The 22,662-nt window shown below is 46.2% G+C and overlaps 1 protein-coding gene across 1 annotated transcript in view; it reads right to left on the bottom strand.

The window, feature by feature from the left end:
• PLEKHA5 (pleckstrin homology domain containing A5) overlaps nucleotides 1-22,662 on the bottom strand; it is a 280,467-nt gene that overhangs the window by 9,691 nt on the left and 248,114 nt on the right. The window contains exons 16-26 of the mRNA XM_056846055.1: nucleotides 20,869-20,931; nucleotides 18,318-18,398; nucleotides 18,017-18,166; nucleotides 17,352-17,453; nucleotides 15,343-15,457; nucleotides 15,076-15,119; nucleotides 13,822-14,010; nucleotides 12,576-12,696; nucleotides 5,864-5,979; nucleotides 3,288-3,497; nucleotides 1,225-1,371 (exon numbers count right to left, since the gene is read on the bottom strand). Of these exons, the coding sequence (XP_056702033.1) occupies nucleotides 1,225-1,371; nucleotides 3,288-3,497; nucleotides 5,864-5,979; nucleotides 12,576-12,696; nucleotides 13,822-14,010; nucleotides 15,076-15,119; nucleotides 15,343-15,457; nucleotides 17,352-17,453; nucleotides 18,017-18,166; nucleotides 18,318-18,398; nucleotides 20,869-20,931 (1,338 nt within the window). The remainder of the gene's footprint in view (nucleotides 1-1,224; nucleotides 1,372-3,287; nucleotides 3,498-5,863; nucleotides 5,980-12,575; nucleotides 12,697-13,821; nucleotides 14,011-15,075; nucleotides 15,120-15,342; nucleotides 15,458-17,351; nucleotides 17,454-18,016; nucleotides 18,167-18,317; nucleotides 18,399-20,868; nucleotides 20,932-22,662) is intronic.

Below are 22,662 nucleotides of genomic sequence, written 5' to 3'. Positions count from 1 at the left end.
TCTGTCAGCAATGCTGATTCTGTGACCTTAGGCAGATGATGAGAGGGAGGGCATCTTGGCCGTCTTCTGGTCACTAGGGGTGTGTGTGTGTGCGGGGGAGGTAGTTGTGAATTTCCTGCATTGTGCAGGGGGTTGGACTTGATGGCCCTGGTGGTCCCTTCCAGTGGCTCCAAAGTGTTTTCAAGGCAAGAGACAAACAGAGGTGGTTTGCCATTACCTGCCTCTGTGTAGCAACCCTAGACTTCCTTGGTGGTCTCCCATCCAAGCATTAACCAGGGTTGACCCTGCTAAGCTTCTGAGGTCTGAGATCAGCCTAGCCTGGACCACCCAGGTCTGGGGAAACACAATTTAGGTAAATGTATGTATTTTATGTATTTTACTGTGTTTTGCTGTTGTTTACGTTCAAAACAGCCTTGAGTTCCTGCAAGGTAGAAAAGAGGCTAACAAATGTTCAAAATACATAAAGAAAATAAAAATGCAATTTACAGGGAAGGCTCAAAGTCTGGTGAACTGCAGACTATCTGAACCTTGTCTTCCGGTTCATCCTTATTTGCCCGAATGGTCAGTACAAAAAAATATTCATCATCTTGAAAGCTCTCTTCCTAGGAAGAAAGTTTCTGTACAGTAAAAGGATTACAAAGAGATTTCCAAAACTGTGCAGATGAACACAATCAGCATTAGGGGAGGGGCTGTGGCTCAGTGGTAGAGCATCTGCTTGGCATGTAGAAAGAAGGTCCCAGGTTCAATCCCCGGCAACTCCAGTTAAAGGGACTAGGCAAGGAGGTGATGGGAAAGACCCTTGCCTAAGACCCTGGAGAGCCGCTGCCGATCTGAGTAGACAATATTGACTTTGATGGACCAAGGGTCTGATTCAGTAGAAGGCAGCTTCATGTGTTCAGCATGGTGTAATTCTTAATGATTTTAAGTTAGGGTTTTATTGTTGACCGTTTATTGACGCTGATGTGATTACTGTATGGTTTTAAGTGCTGTTACCCGCCCTGAGCAGGCTACGGCTAGGGAGGGTGGGCTAGAAATTTGAAAAATAAACAAATCCTACAACTCCACTTTGCTAATGGTAGACCCTTCCACAGATTCAAGAGACTCTTCTGAAAGGGCTGTTAGCAGAACAGAGTCATAGAACCCAACGCTCAGACGCCAGTCCTTTTTTGTTGGCTTGGATCAACATTTTCGGAGTCCCCGCCTGTGACAAGGAGGAAGTAGCACCTGTGCAGTATTACGCTCCTCCGTGTGACCGTCGTCTTTCAGCCAAGGGGTGTCTGCACAGTTTTGATGGCTGGGGCTCAAGTCATTGGCTTTAAGGGCATTCTCCAATTCCTTGGTCACCCTCATGAAGTCCTCCTTCCTTTGGTTCTGTGGAAGAGGGTTGGCATATTATGAATGTGGGGAGAACTGGCCATACCGTAATAAAGTACGACACCGGTTAAAAATAGGTTAAATATCCACATGTAGACCAGTCAGCCTTATTCAAAATAATTCCACCTACACAAACAGGGAGGGAACAAATACATGCAAAGCCATGAACGGTGTCCTATCTTTTTTCTGTCCCCCAGGAAAATGGGACTCTCCCCCATACTTGGGAGTTGCACATTATCTACTTACATACCAGCAAAGGAGCATTTCAGAAAACACGAGACCTTCCTTAGCTTTCAGTATCAGGAATGGTCGAAGTGCATGGGGTGGGGGGGTGAGGAACTGAGGAGCAGGAGGACTTCTCTAAGCATATTGGGAGTCTACTGTCTCCAACATTCCTCACTCTACTCATATTTCTTCCTCTCTCATGATACTAGAATGCAGGGTCATCTGCTGAAGGTGGAGGGTGAGAGATTCAAAACAGAGAAAAGGAAGTGTTTCGTCACAGAATGCATAGTTAAACTGTGGAACTCCCTGCCGCAGGATGTGGTGATGGCTGCCAACTTGGAAGGCTACAAGAGGAGAGTGGACATGTTCATGGAGGAGAGGACTATCCATGGCTACTAGTGAAAATGGCTACTAGTCATGCTGCATACCTATTCTCTCTAGTATCAGAGGCGCGTGCCCATTATATTAGGGGCTGTGGAACACAGCCAGGATGGTGCTGCTGCAGGCGTCTTGTTTGTAGATGTCCTAGAGGCCCCGGGTTGGCCACTGTGTGAACAGACCGCTGGACTTGACGGGCCTTGGTCTGATCCAGTATGGCCTTTCTCATCATTTTCCTTACCTCTACAGGAAGGAAAGCACTACCAGCAGGGATCCATAAGAACATAAGAGCCCTGCTAGATCAAACCAGTGGTCCACCTGGTCCAGCATCCTGTCTCAAATGGTAGCCAACCTTTTTGGAGGACCAAACACAGGGCATAGAGGCTGAGGCCTTATCCTGATGTTGCCTCCCAGCCTTGGCGTTCAGAGATTTACTGCCTCTGGATGTGGATGTTTCCTTTAGTCACCATGGCTAGCAGTCACTGATAGACCTCTCTTTCGTGAATCTATGTGTGCGGAAGGGTGAAGGCTGCCCACCAAAATCCTCTTCCAATAGCAAAGGCAGTTGTGTCTGCTCATGGAAGAGCTTTCCTATCTAGCTTGTCCACTGGATACCCCTCCCCCTTTTCAATTTGCTTGTATTCTTTTCTGTGGCACAGAAATCACTGCTCGCCAGCGCGGTGCTGTGGTTAAGAGCGGTGGTTTGGAGCAGTGGGCTCTGATCTGGAGAACCGGGTTTGATTCCCCACTCCTCCACATGAGCGGCGGAGGCTAATCTGGCGAACCGGGCTGGTTTCCCCACTCCTCCACACGAAGCCAGGTGGGTGACCATGGGCTAGTCACACTCTCTCAACCCCACCTACCTCACTGGGGAGGGGAAGGTGATTGTAAGCTGGTTTGATTCTTCCTTAAGTGGCACAGAACGTTGGCATATAAAAACCAACTCTTCTTCTTTTTACAAGATTGAAAGTAGTATGGTAAAGACAATTGCAGTTTTTTAAAAAAAAGGGTTTTTAAAAATTCGCTTTTAAACAGGAATAACAGCATATTTTTAGATTTTAAACCATTAAACAATCTGAATCAGCGCATACACTGTTTGAGTGTACCAAATTAGGATATATCAGAAATGTAGCCACCTGACAGCTTGTTCTCACTGCATGAGTGACAAGTTTGAGAGGGCCCTTGATTATTTAAAACAGGATTAATTATTCTCAGTCGACCCCCTCAGGACATTATTAAACCTGGGTCTACTTGTAACAGATTTTGCCTCAGAAGGTGTGCTACTGAAAGAAACTGAGCCGGTGGCATACCTGAGGCAACCTGAAAGGGTTCTCTCTAGCCAGGGACGGGCTTTGCGAAGGGGACAGATCCGAGGCCCCGAGAATATTCAGCCCCTTTTTCTTCTCTCTCAGACAAGCCTGTTGGTGCCTCTTTATTCTTTCCATCTGCTCCTCCACGGTCATTCGAGGGCGGACGGTTTCTGCCAAGCACAGCTGCTCCACTGCGCTTCTCGGCCTTTCCTTGAAAGGAAAGAAAACACACCGTTGTTGTTTTTTTTAAGCGCTCACCTCCCCCACGCCCCTCCGAATGTTCACGGGGTACACCTCGGCGGCGCTCTTAGGGGGGCCACCGCTGCTCCAAACATCTAGGAGCTGCCACTGCTTGAAATAATGGGCTGCAAAGTTAGCCTCAAAGATTTCCTTCTGCGAAAACACGCTGTGCGATGAGTCATCCCATAGATATTGCCGCATCTGTTGAGCAAAAACCGGCTGTTGGATGGGAAGAACTCGAACTTGACCACAGTGGCGACGGGGAACTCACTCACGCCCCAACTACACACGAGGCAATGAAAGGCCTGGGGAGATGTGGTGGAGGAAATATATCGTCTCTGTCTGATGGCCACTGAAGGCGGCTTGGTCAAAACGCGTTTCTGGTCATGCGTTCCTGGTCTGTTTTGATGTTTTGTGTCTACAGTGTTGTTGATCGTGTGTTTCTAATTTGTATTGGTATGCCAAGAGAGCCAGCGTGGTGTCGTGGTTAAGAGCGGTGGTTTGGAGTGGGGGAGTCTGATCTGGAGAACCGGGTTTGATTCCCCACTCCTCCACGTGAGCGGCGGAGGCTAACCTGGTGAACCGGGTTGGTTTCCCCACTCCTCCACATGAAGCCAGCTGGGTGACCCTGGGCTAGTCACAGCTCTCTCAGGCCCACCTACCTCACAGGGTGTCTGCTGTGGGGAGGGGAAGGGAAGCTGAGAAACGTAGGGAATTTCTATTCTGAGTAATAAAATCTATATTACCTATTTTGCACCATTGGCCTTGGCCTTATTTTTATCTCCTGTTACGGGTGCGGCCCTTTTATTTCTCTTTGGTATTCTATGCAGACAGATATTTTGTATTCACTTTCGATAACATACGTTTATATCTATTGCTCCTCTGTCCCTTCTTATTCTTTGGAGGAAAGCTGGCTCAATTCCACAGCCTGTCAGATTGCAATCTTGTAATGAAAAGTGCTCTCAAATTTAATTAATTTATATTCAGCACTTCTATCAAAAAAGTAAGCTTATAAAAGAAAAAAAATAGGGTATCAAAATGAAAACAAAAGGCTGAGGCAATAAAAACATGAATAAATGCTGCATAGTATTGTACCAGTATGGTTTTACTCATGGTGGCTGAAATGCCTTTGCGGGGGGTGGGGGGAGACACAAAACGTCTTCCAAAGAAAGCAGGATCTCCATTTGCTGCCACCAGTCTTCAACAGTTTATTTATTTATGGTTACTTGAACAACAGATAGTTTCAGTAAAACACATGTATTGTTTATACAAAAGGTAAAAAATTATAGCAATTCAACCAAAAACATTCCTAAGTAAACTTTCCAAATAATTTATAATAGACTAAAATTATGATTTAATCTAATTAGATTATGATTTAATCTAGTTTTATAATGTACAAAAATATGATTTAATCTAATTGCAATTGCCCATTAGGTGTCGAACTTTATATGCAGTTGCACAAAATTTGGCTACCTGTTTTGCCATCTGGGCATTCTCTTTCCAGAAGAGACACTTAATTCTCCCTTCATCTGATTGGACTGTGATTTGGCTGAGTAAGAGAATGATTAATTTACAACGAGCTTCCTTGTAGAAGAAGCACCTGAGCAAAACATGCTCTATATGTCCAAAAGATAAATATTGTTAAAACTGATCAATACAGAGCCAGAATTACAATTTTGATATGCTAACCAGAGCTCTCCGCACTCTAGTGGCAATGTAACAAAACTTTGCCACTGTGTAGGAAACGTTGGCATCTGTATCCTCAAGTAAATATTTAATAATAAAATCATCCGAATGTCTAAAAACTCTGGTCAACAGGGGCAAGATCAGCCTATTTCTGACACCCCAATAAAATTCACAATACAATAACATTTGGGTAATTGTCTCGACATCGGAGTTAACAGGGGCACAGCCTTGATTCCAAAGGTAAGTGCTGGAATCTCCTGCTGAGCAAAGGCCGACGGAAAGGCATCAAAACGAGCTCTTGAAAAAAACCCGTCGAAATTTGGTAAAAGTAACGGAGGTCAGATAAGGAGCCGGCGAGAATCCCTTGCAACTCTTTAGTAATCTGTATGGTCTTGGAAGAAGTCTTCATTTATTCTGCACAGTGTCTGAACATACTCTAAAAACAAGCCACAAAGAGCTGATTTTAGCCAAGAATCTTGGGATGGGGGTAAGGAGTACTGTACATTTTTATGGATGTTGTGCCAGAGAAATGCTCTTATGCTATTTTGGGCAATGCCGGCTTCCGCTAGCCACGTTCCTGTACTGGCGCGACATGCTGAGCTGGCACGGAGCCCTGAAGGAGGAAATCAACTGTCATTAGTTTTACATACCGTCCTTAGGTCTATCTTCTTAGTTTTCCTTAGAGTCACGTAAGAGGCTATGGTTGAAGATTCTGGAGTCGGAGACTTGGTTCTGGGAGGCACAACTCCGATTGGAAAATGAGAGCCTGCAAAACAACACAAGGCCGTTAAGCGCTCTGCCCGCAAAACTTGTGACAAATGTAGTTTAAACGTTCTCTTTGCCACAAAGGTACACACATAGGAGCAAATAAAGTTTTAGCTGAACTGTTGCCTGGACTTGAATATCCAATTTTAGTGACGCTAAAACACATTCCTTTATTTATTTATTTTCAAAAAAGAGAAATTTTTATTCTGGGAAGCAAGAGAAGGATATGTAGCGGTGGACTAAAAGGTAAAGGTCCCCTGTGCAAGCACCGGGTCATTCCTGACCCATGGGGTGACGTCACATCCCGACGTTTCCAAGGCAGACTTTGTTTATGGGGTGGTTTGCCAGTGCCTTCCCCAGTCATCTTCCCTTTACCCCCAGCAAGCTGGGTACTCATTTCACCGACCTCGGAAGGATGGAAGGCTGAGTCAACCTTGAGCCGGCTACCTGAAACCGACTTCCGTCGGGATCGAACTCAGGTTGTGAGCAGAGCTTTTGACTGCAGTACTACAGCTTAACACTCTGCGCCACGGGGCTAGAAGGGAAAAATGGCCCTGGAAAAATGGCTCCCGCGGGGTCATCGGCTGAAGCTGGAGGGTGAGAGATTCAAAACAGATAAAAGGAAGTATTTCTTTACACAATGCATAGTTAAACTGTGGAACTCCCTGCCCCAGGATGTGGTGATGGCTGCCAACTTGGAAGGCTACAAGAGGAGAGTGGACATGTTCATGGAGGAGAGGGCTATCCATGGCTACTAGTGAAAATGGATACTAGTCATGCTGCATACCTATTCTCTCTAGTATTAGAGGAGCGTGCCCATTATATTAGGGGCTGTGGAACACAGCCAGGATGGTGCTGCTGCAGTCGTCTTGTTTGTAGACGTCCTAGAGGCCCCGGGTTGGCCACTGTGTGAACAGACCGCTGGACTTGACGGGCCTTGGTCTGATCCAACAGGGCTTTCCTTATGTTCTTATGACCCCCCACCCCCACCCCCGGCCAAGTGCCTCTTTCCCCACACAGCACTTGGCTGGGTGCCTCCACCCCAGCTCCGCACAGGACTCGGGTCACCAGCGTGCAGAATCAGCAGCAGCTCCAATCCGACTCACACAGGTTGAGGGACACCCCTTGGTTGGGGCCGAGGTGACCCCACCAGGGGGTGACCAGTCCCCCTCCCCCACAGGCCATCAGCCCACGGGACTTTCCCTGGTAGCCTTAATGGCCGATTCACCCCTGAGGACGCGTCACAAGATGGGACAGACAAAAACACTCCTGTTTATTTCCGTGTTCAATCTTGACCTCTGCCTTTCTCCCAACAAAATGGATGAAAATCAGCAACGGTGTAAAAGAAAGCACACGAACGGACAATTAGACTTTCTGAACAAAAACATGCTTTGTTTCTTGCCACAGCACAAAGAGACTGCTGTTCTGCCAGCTTATTGCTAAAACGTTCGAGATGCGACCCTCCAATGCATTTTTCTGGACCCGGCGAAACAAATGATAATCCGATCACAGCAGGAAGCTCTCCTTATTCTCAGTGCCGACAATCTAAAACTGGACCCTTAAAAATGAACCCATCTTCTTTCACTGTTCACTCTGTGCACAGGTCGGAAGGACGCCGTATGACACAAAAGCTTTCTATACGCTGGTCCGATCAGAGAGACAGTTTTATCCGGCAGATGGCACGCTGCTATCGGTGACTTCCGCAATAAAGCCTGCTCAAACCTCTGACAAACCTCTCCTGGTGTGTTCCCCAGAGGCCTCTTTGTTCAGTTAATACCAATCTTCTGGTGGTCCCCGGCTCGAGGAGTGTCCGGCTGGCCTCGACCAGGGCCAGGGCTTTCTCTACCCTGGCCCCTGCCTGGTGGAATAGCCTCTCTAATGACACCAGGGCCCCGCGGGACCTTAAGGAGTTCTGCAGGGCCTATAAAACAGAGCTGTTCCACCAAGCCTACGGTTGAGGCCAGCTACGGTCCCCTATGTACACATGCTGGCCTCCCTAACCTCCACTTTTGTTACATCTTTCCCTATATCAGTCTGGGATTCTATTTTGAAAGCCAGCGTGGTGCAGTGGTTAAGAGCAGTGGTTTGGAGCAATGGACTCTGATCTGGAGAAGCGGGTTTGATTCCCCACTCTTCCACATGAGCGGTGGATGCTAATCTGGTGAACCGGCTTGGTTTCCCCACTCCTGCACATGAAGCCAGCTGGGTGACCTTGGGCTAGTCACAGCTCTCTTAGGGCTATCTCAGCCCCACCTACCTCTCAGGGTGTCTGTTGTGGGGAGGGGATGGGAAGGCGATTGTAAGCCACTTTGATTCTGCCTTAAGTGGTAGAGAAAGTCAGCATATAAAAACCAACCCGTCTTCTTCTTCTATTCCATCTGCTTGCCTAGTTGTAGCATTGTGTTTTATACTCTAGAGGTGCCTTAAGGTTATTTAGTATATCTGTTTTATATGACTTTTTTACAGGGCTATTTTAAATGTTGTTTTAATGGTTTTATTGATTTAATGGGATATTTATATTCTTTGTAAGCAGTTCTGAGCCCGGTCTCAACCAGGGAGAGGGGGTAGTAAGTTGAAATAATAAATACATGAGAAATAAATACATAAAGGAGGACAGCCTGCCTTCTCTGGGGATTGCTGTGGCCCAAATTTTCTATTTAAAACATTCTAATCAGGTGAGGCCATTTTTTATTGGCTTTCCTTGTAAGGTTTAGAATCATAGAGTTGGAAGATACCTCAAGGGTCATCTAGTCCAACCCCAGGTGCAATGCAGGAAATTCACAATGACCGCCCCCCCCCCAGTGACCCCTACTCCATGCCAAGTAAGGGACTTTTCTCCTTCACTTCTGAATAGTTAGGAGTGACCAAATGGTTCCTCTGCATACTGATGAAAATAAGCATCGTTTTAATTTATTAAAACATTTATATCCCGCCTTTCCTTTGTGGTGCAAAGCAGCTTACTCATGCAACCACCAGCGCTGGAGTATCTCAAGTGTCTCCCAGGCCTTCCCAAGATCCTTCTGACAGCTCTGCTAAAAGTGTACGTGCACTGTACGTGGGTCACTATGGCTACTATGAAGGTGATCAGCAGAGCAAACTCACAGGTTAACATTCCCCACCTAACCCCTAAATCAGGAGTCCCCAACCCTTTTGAGCGCATGGGCACATTTCGATTTCTGACATGGCATGAAGGGCGCAGCAACAAAATGGCTGCCACAAAATGGCTGCCACAGGAGGCAGAGCCAGCTGCAAAATGATTACCACAGTTTAACTTCAGTAATGCACTGTAGATCCTTGTGCTGTGCTGGCAGCTGCTGCCAAAGGAACATTTTAAAAAATCTGCACAAACAATCAAATCTCCAATGGCCAATCAGAAGCTAGATTTAAGCAGAAGCTAGATGGCCATCTGTCAGCAATGATGATTCTATGACCTTAGGCAGTTCAGGAGGGGGAGGGCATCTTGGCCATCTTCTGGGCATGGAGTAGGGGGTTGCTGGGTGTGTGTGTGGGAGGTAGTTGTAAAATTCCTGCATTGTGCAGGGGGTTGGACTAGATGGCCCTGGTGGTCCCTTCCAACTCTATGATTCTAAGCTTTGCTGGGCAAAAGCCCTACCTGGCCCCACCCCCTTCCTAAAAACACTTGGTGGGTACCAGAAAAGGTGTTGGCAGGCACCATAGTACCCACAGGCACCACGCTGGGGACCCCTGCCCTAAACCTTGAAAACTAGGTTAATTGGATTTAACTCTGTGCCTTCAGCTTACCCCTTCCTTCAACACAAAGAGAGGTGTCTTATTAAAGCAGTAATCTTGGTTGATTAGATGGTTGAGAGACGCTGCACGCTGGTGTACTTTATCTGATTGAATCCCTCTAGGACAGGAATTACAAAGACCTGTAATGTAGGGAAGGTGAATGCAACGGGTCCCTCATTTCTCTTAGCAATTTCCAGATTGCTATGAAGTGTGATATTTTCTCCACAGGAGCCCTGTACACCCTCCCTCCCTCCGCACATGATCACCAGTGGGGAGGCGGGCCTGCATGCTCATGCCCGCTCTCCCTCTCCACGCACTCAGTCAGCGTGCAGAGGGGGCGTGTGAACAGGCATCAAATCCCATTCACTTTATTAATGCTCACGGACCGATTGGTCATAAGCAAATAGAGAAAGTACTTGAAGGGCTGTCATATAGAGAAGGGTGCCGAGTTGTTTTCCGTTGCCCCAGAAGGTCGGACCAGAACCAACGGGTTGAAATTAAATCAAAAGGGTTTCTGTCTAGACATCAAGAAGAATTTTCTAACAGTCAGAGCGGTTCCTCAGTGGAACAGGCTTCCTCGGGAGGTGGTAAGCTCTCCTTCCCTGGAGGTTTTAAAGCAGAGGCTAGATGGCCATCTGTCAGCAATGCTGATTCTATGACCTTAGGCAGGATGAGAGGGAGGGCGTCTTGGCCATCTTCTGGGCATGGAGTAGGGGTCATTGGGGGTGTGGGGGAGAGGTAGTTGTGAATTTCCTGCGTTGTGCAGGGGGGTTGGACTAGATGACCTTGGTGGTCACTTCCAACTTTATGATTCTATGTAATTATGAATACAGTATTTACATTATAGGATACCGCTGGAAGAGTCATGTGTGGGCCGACTTCACCTAACAGGTAAAGGTAGTCCCCTGTGCAAGCACCGGGTCATTACTGACCCACGGGGTGACGTCACATCCCGACATTTACCAGGCAGACTATGTTTATGGGGTGGTTTGCCATTGCCTTCCCCAGCCATCTACACTTTACCCTCAGCAAGCTGGGCACTCATTTTACTGACCTCGGTAGGATGGAAGGCTGAGTCAACTTTGAGCTGGCTACCTGAAACCGACTTCTGTCAGGATCGAACTCAGGTCGTTAGCAGAGCGTTTGACTGTGTGGCTCCTTCAACTTAGCTACCATCTCCAGCTGTGGAGTCCATTTTTGAATGCAAACCGTAATCCACATGTCTCAGGCAATACTATATTACAGTCAATTAAAAATGCCAAATAGTCTCTAATTTTCCAGCTCTACAATCACAAAGCAGCTCAGAAAACTGAATACCTGCGATCCTACCCGATAATTTCCCCAAGCCAATTACAAAGCAGTATTTCACAGGGCGGGGACTTAATCTGAGCTTGGAGACTGCTGGTGCATAGATTCACAATAGGAAAGTGTGTCCAGCCAGCAACAAACCTCAGGTAAAACCCCCATGCATAAATGGCCTTTCTGGATCTTGCTGTGAAATTCCTAAAATCATGCTTATCCAGTGCCCCTTTGCCGGGTTACTAAGATCATCTTCAGAGCTTCTTTTTCAATTTTGCTTGATGGTGGAACGTGCCGTCGAGTCACAGCTGATTTATGGCAACCCCATGGGGTGTTCAAGGCAAGAGGCCAATGGAGGTGGTTTTGCCATTGCCTGCCTCTGTGTAGCAAACCTGGACTTCCTCGATCTCCCCTGCAGTTACTAACCAGGGCTGACTCTGCTTAGCGTCCGAGCTTGGGCTAGCTTGGGCTACCCAAGTCAGGGTTCGATCTCTCATCCCGAGGGGTAAATATGGGTCAGAGTATCCATGGCAGAGAGCCACAAAAAGCAGTTAACACTTCCTTTCAAAAGTAAGGGGCTCGCCATCAATTTTATCAATGGAGCTGCTACAGAACAGAAGCTAAACTAGGCTATTACCTGCAGCCTTACTACCCAACCTTTCCGGAGGATGTGGGGGGGGGGGAGAAGAAAGGGGAAGAAGAAGAATTGGTTTTTATATGCCAACTTTCTCTACCAGTTAAGGGAGACTCAAACCGGCTTACGATCTCCTTCCCTTCCCCTCCCCACAACAGACACCCTGTGAGGTAGGTGGGGCTGAGAGAGCTCTAACAGAGCTGTAACTTGCCCAAGGTCACCCAGCTGGCTTCATGTGTAGGAGTAGGGAAACAAATCCAGTTCACCAGATTAATCAAACCTGGTTCTCCAGATTGGAGTCCACCGCTCCAAACCACCGCTCTTAACCACTACACCACGCTGGAGCAAGAAGAAATGAAATTCAGCGAAGATGAGTTAAGATATGTATTCCTGCTAACTCCAGGGTAAACACAAGACAGTGCAAGGATTAAAACTGTAATTTTGCAAAAAGAGACACACTGTTTTCCCGTCTCACAGGAATTCTATGGTTCGACCATCAAATATATTCTGGCAAAATAACTCAGGGAGTTGGATGAACGTACATCCTCCTTTTGATGCTCAAGGGCAAGGACAGAAAGCGAACAAATGCCCGAATGCGGAGTTGGCACACATCACGAGAAACACGGCTCCACCTGTTCACAGCATCAATATGAATTTCATGGTCGATTCTCAGTATCATCTTCAATTGTATTTCCCCCCCCCTAGGCTGTGGACTGCCAGAAGGCCTTCTGCAGTCCCGTAATTATACTTACATTTACTGTGCTGTTTCCTTTGTGATAAAACAACCGCTACACTGTCTGTAAAACTATCACACATTGTGTTGCTTCTTCAGCGGGGGCGGCAGAATACCGCATTCCCCCGTTGGGAGAATCATTCAAACAATACGTTTTGTAGCAAACTGGCTTTTTAGTAACCTTTTGTTGTAGAAGCTTCTGACTCCGAAACCGGCTCGGCCTTTTCCTCCCCGTTGGATTCATCCACTTCAGCCACAGTTGTGAGTTCAGGCTCGCTTTTGTAAAGTCTGTAATCGGGACCCTGGAAGGCGAGACCCGTAAACAAAAAATTAAAGCAACCACCACCACCACAACGTTTTCATGAGGTGTGTCACAATGCAGCAGTAACACTGCCGACCAGGGTGCATGAAAAAAATCGATGTTCTGAAACCACCCTCTTACATAAAGACTCGGGAAAACGTCACGGACGGCTTACATTTTGTGTGGGTTGTGTTTCTAATAGAAATAGGAAGGCCTGGAAAAAAACCGGAAAAACTGGGGGAAAACAGGTTTTTCCCCATTTTTTCAAAAGGCGTTTCCTCCCGGAAAAAAATGGAAAAAACCTGTCCCCCCCCCCCCCATTTTTCTGTTTTTTTCCCCAGGCCTTCCCATCTCTAGTTTCTAAGCAGCCTTTCTTTTCCAAGCTACGGTTCTTTCATAGCAGGATAATGCCGGTGCAGTTGTCTTGTTTGTGGGCTTCCTGGAGGCACCTGGTTGGCCACTGCATGAACAGACTGCTGGACTTAATGAGCTTTGGTCTGATCCAGCATGGCCTTATGTTCTTTTGTCTATCTTAGGTGCAGTGGCACACAGGCAGGATGGTGCTGCTGCAGTCGTCTTGTTTGGGGGCTCCCTAGAGGCGCCTGGCTGGCCACTGTGTGAACGGACTGCTGGACTTGGTGGACCTTGGTCTGATCCAGCATGGCCTTTCTTATGTTTTTATAGCACCAAGTGCATTGTAGGGTGCTATATAAATAACGACGATGATAACAATGTTTAAAACGATTACTTCCAATGAGTTTTTGGTTTTTTTTAACACACAAACAGCGTACCCTCAAACCCGGTTTCGAAAGAGAGACCGGAGAGATATTGACGGCCCTGAGATCTCCGTGCTACAGAGCTTGAACGCGACACAAAACGTGAGCGGCCCGAGTCGTTGGGGACAGGTCCGTATTTACACAATGCTGATGAAAACACAAAAGCGGCAAATGCTAAAAAAAAAGAAAGGCAGCCGGGAATGACACAAATTAGTCTAAAAAAAAGGGGGGGGGAACACCACGATGTAAAAACAGCCAGATGTCAAAATAAAATGACCACTGTGAGGCGAGGGGTGGTGGGAGAACAGAGGGGAAACGCCGGGCGGGCTGCGTGGCGGGCTGCCACTTACGCAGTGAGTTCCGTTCCTTTGGTATCCTTGCACTTGGTGAATCTTCCTCTCTTCGGGCAGATGGACGGGGCCCCTGCTATAACAGAGCAAGGAGCTGCTATCACTGGGCAGAGGGGGGATTATAGGAGGAGGCTCTGCAAAGTCATAGGACCGAGGGAGTGGAGGACGAGGTGGGACTACTTCCTCTTCCTCTTCCTAAAGATTGCAGAACAGTCACCTTATTTAGATGCCGTTTCTCTGTCACAAAAAAAGTTACATAACTTTTTTTTTTTTACCTTCCCCCAAATATTTCACAGATTGGATAATTCAAGGGCCATTCTCGAGAGGAACAGACTCAAAAAATCTCTCCCAGGTTAAAAAGGCTTAACGTTAATTCCCCGCCCCCACAAGAGACACCCCCCTTCAAACATGCACTTAAGATGAAGCGACTCCCTCCCCTATCCCTCCCTCAACTTAGCACAACATCAGATTTTTTTTGTAAAACAGGTCTCCTCTAGAGTAATGTTTGCTGCTTATTCTGCATCTCAGGTAGGGTTGCCAACCCCCAGGTACTAGCTGGAGATCTCCTTATGTTACAACTGATCTCCAGCCGATAGATATCAGTTCCCCTGGAGAAAATGGCCGCTTTGGCAACTGGCTTCTGTGGCACTGAAGTCCCTCCTCTCCTCAAACCCCGCCCTGCTCAGGCTCTGCCCCAAAAACCTCCTGCCGCTGGTGAAGAGGGAACTGGCAACCCGAATCTCAGCAGTAGATGCATGGAGACCTGAACTCTTCGCCCGCCCCAGCTATTCCTGGGGTCCCCAGGCCCTTAAGTGCAGCATGTGATTGTTTTCGACATTTACATTGCCATTGTGTCTTTAATTCACTCATCTCTACTTAAGGATGGATGGAATCACGTTCTATCTGTCTCTGAAGAAGTGAGCTGTGGCTCATGAAAGGTCATACCCTGCCAGAAATTTTGTTAGTCTTTAAGGTGCTACTGGACTCTTGCTCTTTTCTACTGCTACCGACAGACTAACACGGCTGCCCATAGTGATCTACTACTGTGGCAGGGTGAGGATTCAAACCTGGGTCTCCCAGATCTTAGTCCGACCCGCTAACCATTACGCCGCCCTGGCTCACGGATTTCAACATGCCGAGCGTGTCATCTAAAAAACGTCTTGTAGAAAACTGACTAACAGAAGTATTGGCTTTTAAAGTTCAGAAAGCGATTCAGGTCAAGAAAGTTAAAGCAAACAAACCCTAAAATCATACCTCATTTTTATACTTAGAAGAAAAAGCCTTTGATGCAACGATGCCTATTTAAAACAAACAAACAAAGACATTGTATAATGAGTGAAGGGTTACAAAGTGCTGGTACTGATGTGTACCTTTGCACTGAATAAACAGCCAACATATTGCTTTTTTGGGGGGGTCACTGCGTAACGCAACTGTTCTCAGCCACGTGAGAGCATTTCATTCCTTGTGCAAGGTTTCCCCCCCCCCCTTTGCAGCTTCTGAGAGGAGAGCTCACTGACTTACCTGCCTCTGTGGTGCTGTTCCTCTGCTGCTTATGTTTACTCAAACCTTCCATGACATCCTGGATCCGCCAAAGCTCCTTCTGAATTTGAGCACGCTGTATGCCGGCAGACTCGGTCTATCGGAGAGAAATGTTTGGATTTGAGACCGCTCATCTAAGAACACATCCAAGGATAAAAGGGGTCATTGTCCAAGCAGCGTTTTCTGTTCTGAACCTGCTGGCATTTGCCTGGATTTTAAAAAGGATGTTCGGAGGCTAGAATCTCACCTGCCAGCGTGGTGTAGTGGTTAAGAACGGTGGTTTGGAGAGGTGGACTCTTACCTGGAGAACCAGGTTTGATTCCCTACTCCTCCACATGAGCGGCGGATGCTCATCTGGTGAACTGGGTTGGTTTTCCCACTCCTCCACATGAAGCTAGTTGGGTGACCTTGGGCTAGTTACACTCTCTCAGCCCCACCTACCTCATAGGGTGTCTGTTGTGGGGAGGGGAAGGGAAGGTGATTGTAAGCCAGTTTGATTCTCCCTTAAGTGGCAGAGAAAGTCAGCATATAAAAACCAACTCTTCTTCTTCTTCTATGCTACAGGTCAACCTGGTGTGGCCATTGCCCACGCGACCTGCCCTTACATTGATCTGATCTTAGACCTGCTTGGGGACAGAGCAAGGTAGCACGTATGAACATAGAAGAAGAGTTGGTTTTAATATGCCAACTTTCTCTACTACTTAAGGGAGAATCAACCTGGCTTACAATTATCTTCCCTTCCCCTCCCCACTACCCTGTGAGGTAGGTGGGGCTGAGAGAGCTCTAAGAGCTGTGACTAGCCCAAGGTCACCCAGCTGGCTTTGTGTGAACTAACCCGGTTCACCAGATTAGATTTCTCATGTAGAGGAATGGGGAATCAAACCCATTTCTCCAGATAGCAGTCCACCACTCCAAACCACTGCTCTTAACCATTACACCACACTGGCATATGAAGAAGAACAAGAGCTGGTTTTTATACACTGCTTTTTCTTTACCTTTAAGGAATCTCAAAGCGGCTTACAGTCGCCTTCCCTTCCCCTCCCCACAACATACGCCTTGTGAGGTAAGTGGGGCTGAGAGTAATCCGAGAGAACTGGGACTAGCCAAAGGTCACCCAGCAGGCTTCATGTGAAGGAGTGGAAAATCTAATCTGGTTCTCCAGATTAGAGTCCACTGCTCTTAACCACTACACCACGCTGGCTCTCATGAAGGTGTCCTATACTGAATCAGATCATTGGTCCTTCAAAGTCAGTATTGTCTACTCAGACTGCCAACGGCTCTCCAAGATCTCAGGCGGGGGCCTTTCACATCACCTATGACCTGGTCCTTCTAGCCGGGTATTGGACCTGGGACCTTCTGCATGCCAAGCGGATGCTCTACCACTGAACCATTTCCCTTCCCCGTGGAAAATGACAATAACAGAATAAATTGGGCCACACATTTCAAACTTCTGGAGTTGAGCTCATTAAAATTGAGCACATTTTTATGATACTTTCCCTATAGGTTTCTTTTTAAAAAAATCAGGCTTGGCAGATGTTGTCCATATAACAGGAAGAAAAGAACTGAAAGGCTGAACTACAAAGAGTTACTAAATGTCTGCATCAGAAATAACTTTGAGAATTTGCTCCTCGAACTCCTTAAACATATTCAGGTTATTCTGAAGAGGAGTGTGGTGTAACCAATCTGTGTCACGTGGGATGATAACAGGACGGCACACTTTGAAAACCAGGTCTTTGCCAGACGTATTAACATGGGGTTTAGCACATAAGACCACCTCAGCTAGACACTGATATTCTGTTCATTCTAAGGACTCAAACAGCAGATACCGCCATTGGCTTTACATCGTTTCAGATTTTTTTTACTAAAAAAAGAGACAGTACGATCTTCTCAGATAACATCTATAAAGCGCCCCCCAGAAGAACTGTGTTTGTTTCATTAGTGAATCTGGCACATGTTGATGATTTCATATTAAGGCGAGGTACCAGTCGCACCTGAACTTCCCCCAGCCGCTCCAGTTGCTCCTGCATGTGGTTCTTCGTCACTGTTACGTCGTACTCTAATTTGTCATACTCCCGCCAAGCTCTCTCGAGCTCCTGGATACAAAAAAAATTAGAAATGTGTTATCGGTTTTTGATGGTTAATCCCCACTGGCAAATGTATTAAATTATGAACATGTGATCATGCACTGAGGACAATAAAACTTGACTGAGGGCGGGAAAATGGCGGCATTCAGAGGGCACGAGTGAGCTGGGGAGTCCATGGGTTCAGGCACTTCTCTGTTCTCCACCTGGGCCAGGCCAAGATTGAAGGCTGTCTGCTTCAGAAGCGATGACAATTTGTTTCAATGTCCAACTGGTGTGTGTGCGTTAAGTGCCGTCAAGTCGCTTTCAACCAAAGACGACAAAATATTCTGCATCTCTACGGCTCTTGTGAACTATTTTTTAAAATAAAGACATGATCATTCCACCGTACCAGAGAAGCCCTTCTTTTCCCTTTAGGTGCCACATGGTGGGAAAATTCAAGACACATTAAGGTTCACTTGGTTGTAATGGAGAACAAACCTGCCGACAATTTTAAAAAAGGGTTCTTCTATGAAGAACCACCACCAGCACACACCACTGAGTTTTACTGGCGGAAGAAAAATTGCATTACTTACTGCGGTGGCTCGAGACACTTCTCGACAAGTGCTAAGGAGTCCATTCTGTAAATCATCCCTCTGCAAGATGACATTTTGTATGGCGGCCGGGTTTTCCGCATTCATTTCTATCTCTTGACTAGCTGATAGCAAAGCTTGCTCAAGCGTATACTAAGGTAATAAAAAGAGTAATTTTTAATGTTCTGCATCACTGGACTGATTTTCTTTTTTACTTCACTTATCAGTGTTCTGATAATGAGCGTGTCAAATAACATCCATTTTTTTTGAGAGGGGGGAAAGATAATAAATATAATTGTCCTACTTTTTCCTTGTGCAGCTGCTGGAGCTTCTCTTCCAGGGCTTGCACCAATTTGTCCTGTTCGCACAACCGGCTCAGCTTCGCCTAGCGTGGAGGAGAAGAGAGCAACAGTTGAGCGCTGCGAGCACATCGCGCACTGCCAGTCGCCGCACGGCCCGTGTTGGAAAAAAAAAAACATTTGGGGGGACCGTAAAATAATATGCTGGTAGCAGATCGTAATGGCCGCAGGAACACTAAATTACCCACTCGGTTGGGTGGGAGAGTCGGAGCAGAATGGAAACGTCATTCTCCTTAGGAGAAGAGGAAGATTTGAGTCACATGAACACATGAAGCTGCCTTATACTGAATCAGAAACATTGATCCTGACTCATCAATTACCACTTCAATTAGAGGCTGGCTGCCTGACATTCCTGATGCAAGAACAGCCGTAGTGCCATCACTCATCGAGCTTCAGCCCGATTGCGCTACATGAAGGGAAGACCAACCGCATAATGGTAGCAAGACAAGCCAGGCTAAACCCAAGCATCCATACAAGCCAGCTCTGCAGGGACCACTCACTCAAACCTTGCCAGTGATACCAAGCCAATGATGGGCGTTGGATCACCCATGCCAATCATAAAACAGAACAGGCTTTAGAAGTGGCAAGAAGACACAAGCACATTCACATGAAGCTGCTTTATACTGTATCAGACCCTTGGTCAGTCAAAGTCAGTATTGTCTACTCAGACCGGCTGTGGCTCTCCAGGGTCTCAGGCAGAGGTCTGTTCACATCACCTACTTGCCTAGTCCCTTTAACTGGAGATGCTGGGGAATGAACCCGGGACCTTCCGCATGCCAAGCAGATGCTCTGCCACTGAGCCACGGCCCTCCAGTAGCACCTTAAAGACCAACAGGGAGTCAGCTTTGATTCTTGAAAGCGTATACCTGCAAATCTTGTTGGTTTTTAAGGCGCTACTGGATTCTATAGTTCTGCTCTTCTACTGCGGACCAACACGGCCACCCACCTGAAACTATCTCCACAGAAGACTCATCTATATGCTTCCTGGTTGATCCAGTGAGGTCAGAGCCCGCCCTGCCCTAAATCAGGGAATGATACACACATCCAATGCAGAATCTCTCATGTGGGTGAAGGTAGGGGGCAGCTACAGTACAGACAGAGCATCCATGCTTAACTTAGGGTCGTTGAACAGGCTGCAGAAATGGGAAAACCCTTGTCTTGCAAGGGGGCCATGCGCATTTATTTTGCAGCATTCAGCCAGCTAGCACATGCCCTGTAAAGAAATATTCGGCTCCGATGAAACATTCGGCTGTGCGTCTCCTCCACCTCATCAATATGTCAGCCTAATTTGTAACGGCTGATTTTGAGAGTCAAGCGAATGGGTCGCTGTGTCTAGTATAGACTGTGTCCCTTTGGGTCGTAAATCTTTTTGGATTGTACAACACTATTCTTGAAGAACTGGGATAGGATGACCTGAACACTGGAAACACTGGACAAAGAACTAATGCAAAGAAACCGCCATCTTCCTTCAGTCCTAACTTTTGGATGGTATATAAGTTGCAAGATGGTGAAAAAACAAAAATCAAATATTTTGCTTTTACATGGTGCTCCTGCTGGCTTCCTGTTGAGGTTGTTGGTCAGCTCCAACCTAGCTTAGCAACTCTACAGCAGCAGATACCCCTAGACCATTCACTGGGCCCCCAAAACAAGACAATCATGTAAAACTGCATTTCAGAATAATGCCCTATGAGGAATGGTTAAAAGACTTAGGACTGTTTAGCTTGGAAAAAAGGGGGTTAAGGGGAGACATGATAGAGGTCTATGAAATTATGCATGGTATGGAGAGAGTGGACAGAGAGAAGCTTTTCTCCCTCTCTCCCTAATACTAGAACGTGGGGTCATCTGCTGAAGCTGGAGGACGACAGATTCAAAACAGATAAAAGAAAGTACTTCTTCACACAACGCGTAGTTCAATTGTGGAACTCCCTGCCCCAGAATGTGGTAATAGCTGCCAACTTGGAAGGCTTTAAGAGGGGAGTGGACATGTTCATGGAGGAGAGGGGTATTCCTGACTACTAGTAAAAATGGATACTAGTCATGATGCATACCTATTCTCTCCAGGATCAGAGGAGCATGCCAAATATATTAGGTGCTCTGGAACACAGGCAGGATAATCCTGCTGCAGTTGTCTTGTTTGGGGACTTCCTAGAGGCACCTGGTTGGTCACAGTATCAACAGACTGCTGGACTTGATGGAACTTGGTCTGATCCAGAATGGCCTCTCTTATATTCTTATGTTTTTATGTCCTCTTTGTGTATCCAACTTTTGAGAAGATGTCAATGTTTTTGACCTTGCAGAGGTGGCTACAGGCACTGTGGTATGTTTTTTTGGTAGCCTTTCCAACACAGACCATTCTCAACCGTTTCAGAAAGTCAGAGAGAGAGTTTAAAACCCAGATAGCATTGTCTTGTTTTTACATGGGTAAAACATGCCGACTGAAACAAGAGCAGCCCACAAGCACACCAACTTGGCACGCAGCCAGCTCACGCTACTTACATCAATATCCACCTCTTCCGATCTGTATTTGTACAGAGTACTCCGACATTCATCTTGTGACAGCTATAATAAGGAGGAACACAACCATCAAACAACTTTCCCGGAATCATGCAGAACACTGTTCATCCAAAAGTTAACATTTAATTAAGCATAAATTACTTCCAATTGAATGTTAAGCACATAATAGGCCTGGGTACGTTTAATCAACACACACCACGTCAATCCTGCTTCCTAATGGAATGCCAAATATGGATGTCAGAAGGGGGAAAGAGTACAGGAGTGGTCTGTATTCTTTGCTTTTGAAATCTAACCAAAGCTGAGACAGGAATTACTTTCCATTTGAGATATTCAAGATTCTTCCTCGGGATGGATTCTTGAGTTTTGACAACGGTCCAATTAGACTACCGAGACGTCCAATTAAAGGAGTGGGTAAAAACTGGATCCTCGTCCAACTTGTTTCATATCATGGCATTAAAGAACAATGAATAAATTCCCAGGTGAGAATACTCAGCGTGGAACTCCATTCTGCTCTTATCTCATTTACGGCCCCCGGAAAACTAAAAACAGACATTCCTGTTGAGACTTACGACGCTGAAAACCGTGAATGCACACTTCGACTGCATGCACGGTTGGTTATTTCCCTACAACCCTCTCAGCTTTATTTTCTTAAAATAAGGTTTTCCAACACAATGGTTACAACGGTGCGCTACTGATTCCTTTATCCAATCACTCTGGGTGATAACACAGCAAGTCCACATGTGCAGAAATTTGGATAAAGGGAAAGTAATATTCACACAGGGTTATGCTGATGAGAAGCTGTAGGGAGGGGAACCAGATGATTCAAACAGTGGACAATTAAAGGTTATTTTTTTCCCCCAGGCTGGGGGGAAAAACATTCAGATACCTAAAAGCTAGGCACCTGGGATTCTCTGATTGCCAAGTATATATGTCCTCACTGTTAACTGTAGTCACTAACTGGTTCTTTATCAAGGTTAGAGCTGCCATTCTATTTAGAAGTTTAATGTAAATGTCAACTTGCAGCCTTGGAGACAAGGAAATACCAACGCGCTAATTTATTTTGCTGCTGCCTGCTTTTACATTATTGGCAAGGCACTTTAAAAAAATTCCGATTGGGCATACGGGGATGCCTGTTTGAGCTTACTCATCGCCCTGTGTATTAACGAATCAGACATTGGTCTCTTACAACACCCTCCCTCCCCATCTCTTAAGCATGGTTAGGGGATCAAGAGCACGCTGCAGAATTGTACACTCTTGCGCTCTCCTCCAACGTGGTTTGCTTTAGCCATGATGAACAAGATTCGAGTCCGGCAGCACCTTAAAGACTGACAAGATTTCCAGGGCATATACGCAGTAATGGCAAAATTGACAAACTATGTGAACAAAAGGCCAAACAATGAATTTTAGGATAAATGGAAAACGTAGTACTTATACTGCTCTTAAAAAGAGGTATGGGGGCAGAGTGGGAACAGTGAGAAGCATAGAGTTCTGATATGGAAGTTGTGAATGATTGATAATACTTATTGTGTTTCTTGTTCTGTAATCACAAATAAGATGGAGTTTACTCAAGTTGAATCAATGTAAAGGAGTAACTGAATTTTGAACATGACTCACAGTAGAAATATAATTCAATGATTAATAAGCAATACTATAATTATTTACTCAAACTACCTGACAAACCATCTACATACAGGGATGAATATATATAGTATGGTGATTTGTATCATTTAATTACTTATCTTACCATATATTGTAAATACTCTTGTACTTACTATT

Source organism: Euleptes europaea, chromosome 3 (assembly GCF_029931775.1).
Source record: "Euleptes europaea isolate rEulEur1 chromosome 3, rEulEur1.hap1, whole genome shotgun sequence".
In the NCBI taxonomy this organism is placed as follows: Eukaryota; Metazoa; Chordata; class Lepidosauria; order Squamata; family Sphaerodactylidae; genus Euleptes; species Euleptes europaea.
The sequence above is the reverse complement of the archived record's forward strand: the minus strand, read 5'-3'. Positions and strand labels throughout refer to the sequence as shown.